This window comes from Acanthisitta chloris, unplaced genomic scaffold (genome assembly GCF_000695815.1).
Source record: "Acanthisitta chloris isolate BGI_N310 unplaced genomic scaffold, ASM69581v1 scaffold28557, whole genome shotgun sequence".
Lineage (NCBI taxonomy): Eukaryota > Metazoa > Chordata > Aves > Passeriformes > Acanthisittidae > Acanthisitta > Acanthisitta chloris.
The window spans coordinates 1-2617 of NW_008684676.1; the positions used below are offsets into that span (position 1 = coordinate 1).

The 2617-nt window shown below is 62.2% G+C and overlaps 1 protein-coding gene across 1 annotated transcript in view; it reads left to right on the forward strand.

Moving 5' to 3' along the window:
• Nucleotides 1–100: 100 nt before the first annotated feature.
• The window catches only part of LOC103806726 (heat shock 70 kDa protein 12B-like), a gene marked incomplete at its 5' end in the record, with an annotated part of 3119 nt that continues 602 nt past the window's right edge, over nucleotides 101–2617 (forward strand). The window contains 4 exons of the mRNA XM_009079434.1: nucleotides 101–205; nucleotides 1027–1285; nucleotides 1606–1709; nucleotides 2571–2615. Of these exons, the coding sequence (XP_009077682.1) occupies nucleotides 101–205; nucleotides 1027–1285; nucleotides 1606–1709; nucleotides 2571–2615 (513 nt within the window). The remainder of the gene's footprint in view (nucleotides 206–1026; nucleotides 1286–1605; nucleotides 1710–2570; nucleotides 2616–2617) is intronic.

Consider the following 2617-nt stretch of genomic DNA (forward strand, 5'->3'; position numbering starts at 1 on the left):
GGTTCCCAGAGCCTCCCAGAGCCCCCCCAGGTCCCCAGAGCTCCCCCATACTGTCCCCGCGGTCCAGGACCCCCACGTGGCCGCTGTGCCCCCCTCGCAGGTGACAAGTACATCGTGGCAGACTGGGGGGGGGGCACCGTGGACCTCACTGTGCACCAGATCGAGAAGCCTCAGGGGACCCTGAAGGAGCTCTACAAAGCTTCCGGTGAGCTGCTTTCCCCAACCTCAACACCCCCAGCCCACCCGGGACCCTTCTGGGTTCCCCTCGGTCCCGCCTGTCTCTGAGGGTCGTGGCTGGGGCTATGGCACCACCTGGTGGAACACAGAGGGAACTGTGGAGGGAGGACAAGCGGGGACAGGAGGACGTGGGGACATAGGGATGGGGGACATAAGTGTCATGCGGACGTGGGGGACATGATGCTGAGGACATGGTGATGGGTGTCATGAGAACATGGGTATGTGGAGGACATGAGGATATTCTGATGGGAGACGTGGTGACCAGGGACTTGGGGACATGATGATGGGGGACATGGGTGCCATGAGGACATGGTGATGAGGGACATTGGTGCCATGGGATATGGGGGAAAATGGTGATGGGTGCCACGGGAACGTGGAGCTGAGGAACATGGGGACACGGGGAACATGGGGACGTGGGTGCCACAGGGGTGTGGTGGTGGGAGTCATGGTGATGGGGAACTTGGGGATGTGAGAAACATGAGTGCAATAGGGATGTGGGTGCCATGGACACAAGGGGATGGGTGCCATGGGTACCACAGGGATGTGGTGACGGGGAACTTGGGGAATGGCTGCCATGAGGATGTGGGTGCCACAGGGACATGGTGATAGGGGACATGGGTGTCCTGGGGACATATGTGCCCTGTGATTGTGGGGGACAAGGGGACTTGGTGATGGGGGACACGAGTGACATGGGTGCCATCGGGACACAGTGCTGGGGCATGTGTACCACAGGGACATATCACCACAGCACCACCACCTGAGCTCTCACCCCTCTACCCTGCCCCTCAGGGGGTCCCTATGGTGCTGTGGGGGTGGACTTGGCCTTTGAGAAGCTTCTGTGCCACATCTTCGGGGAGGATTTCATCGCCACCTTCAAGGCCAAACGTCCTGCGGCCTGGGTGGACCTGAGCATCGCCTTCGAGGCGCGGAAACGCGCCGCGTCCCCCAACCGGGCCAACCCCCTCAACATCTCCCTCCCCTTCTCCTTCATCGACTTCTACCGCAGGCACCGTGGCCATGGTGTGGAGACAGCACTCAGGAAGAGCAAGTGAGAACCCCGTGGAGGTGGGAGAAGGCTTGGGAGGGTTAGGGGCTGGGGGATACATTGGGAGGTCCTGCAGATATGGAGGGGGGAGAACTGGAGAGGGGGAGAAGGGAGGAGGAGGTGGGATGGGAGGAAGGGAGGCAATGGGTGGTTCAGGCAGGACAGGGGCTCAGGTGGGATGGGAGTGCTGAGTTAGGGGGCTTCAGGTGGGACAGGAGAGCTGGGTTGGGGTGACAGAGGGATACAGGGGTGCAGCCAAGGCAGGAGCAGGCAGGGTCCCTGGTGAGGGCCCCCCTAAACCTGCCCCTGCTGTCCCCCGGCAGTGTCACCCTGGTGAAGTGGTCCTCCCAGGGAATGCTGAGGATGTCTCCCGAGGCCATGAGTGAGCTCTTTCAGCCCACCATCACCCATATCATCCAGCACATCGGTGAGTCCTACCATGGGACCCCCAGCCTGGGGACCACCCCCTTCCCTGAGAGCCCCACTGTGCCTGGGACCACCCATGTCCCTGTGACCCACCCTGTCCCTGGGAGCCCTTCTGTCTCTGGGACCACCCTCATTCCTGGAGGCCCCATCCCTTGGGCTACACCTGTCCCTGGGACCACCTGTCTTCCTGGAAACCCCCCTTGCTTTGGATTGTCCGACACCAATCCTGCTGCTGGGACCCCCAGCCCTGGGACAATCCTACCCCTAGGACAACACCTGTCTTTAGGAGCCCTCCTGTCCCTGGAGCCTCCCCCTTGGCCCTTGGAGCCCTCCATCCCTAGGACCACCCCTGTCCCAGTGACCCCCCCCCATCCCTGTGATACCCCGATCCCTGCAACCCTCCCCTATCCCTGGGATGTCCCCTATCCTTGGGACCCATGCCATCCCTGTGAAATCCCTATGCCTGGGAGCCTCCCTGTCCCTGCCAACATCCCCATCCCTGGGACCTCCCCTGACCCTATAACCACCCATGTCCCTGGAAGCCCCCCTGTCCCTGAGAGCCCTCCATCCCTGGGACCCCTCTATGCTTGGGACCACCCTGTCCCTGGGACCTCCCCCATCCCTGGGAGCCCTCCAGTCCCTGAGCCCCTCCCCTGTTCCTGTGACGACCCCCAACCCTGGGACTTCCCCTGTCCCAGTGAACACCTATGTCTCTGGAAGCTCCCCCTGTCCCTGGGAACCCTCCATCACTGGAATTCCCCCTATTCCTGGGACCTTCCCCTCACTCCTGGGACACCCCTATCCCTCGGAGCTCTCATCTCTGCGACCTCCCCTCCAACCCCCTTTCTCCCCTCGCCCCCAGACACTCTCCTGAAGACCCCTGAGGTGCAAGGCATCAAATTCCTCTTC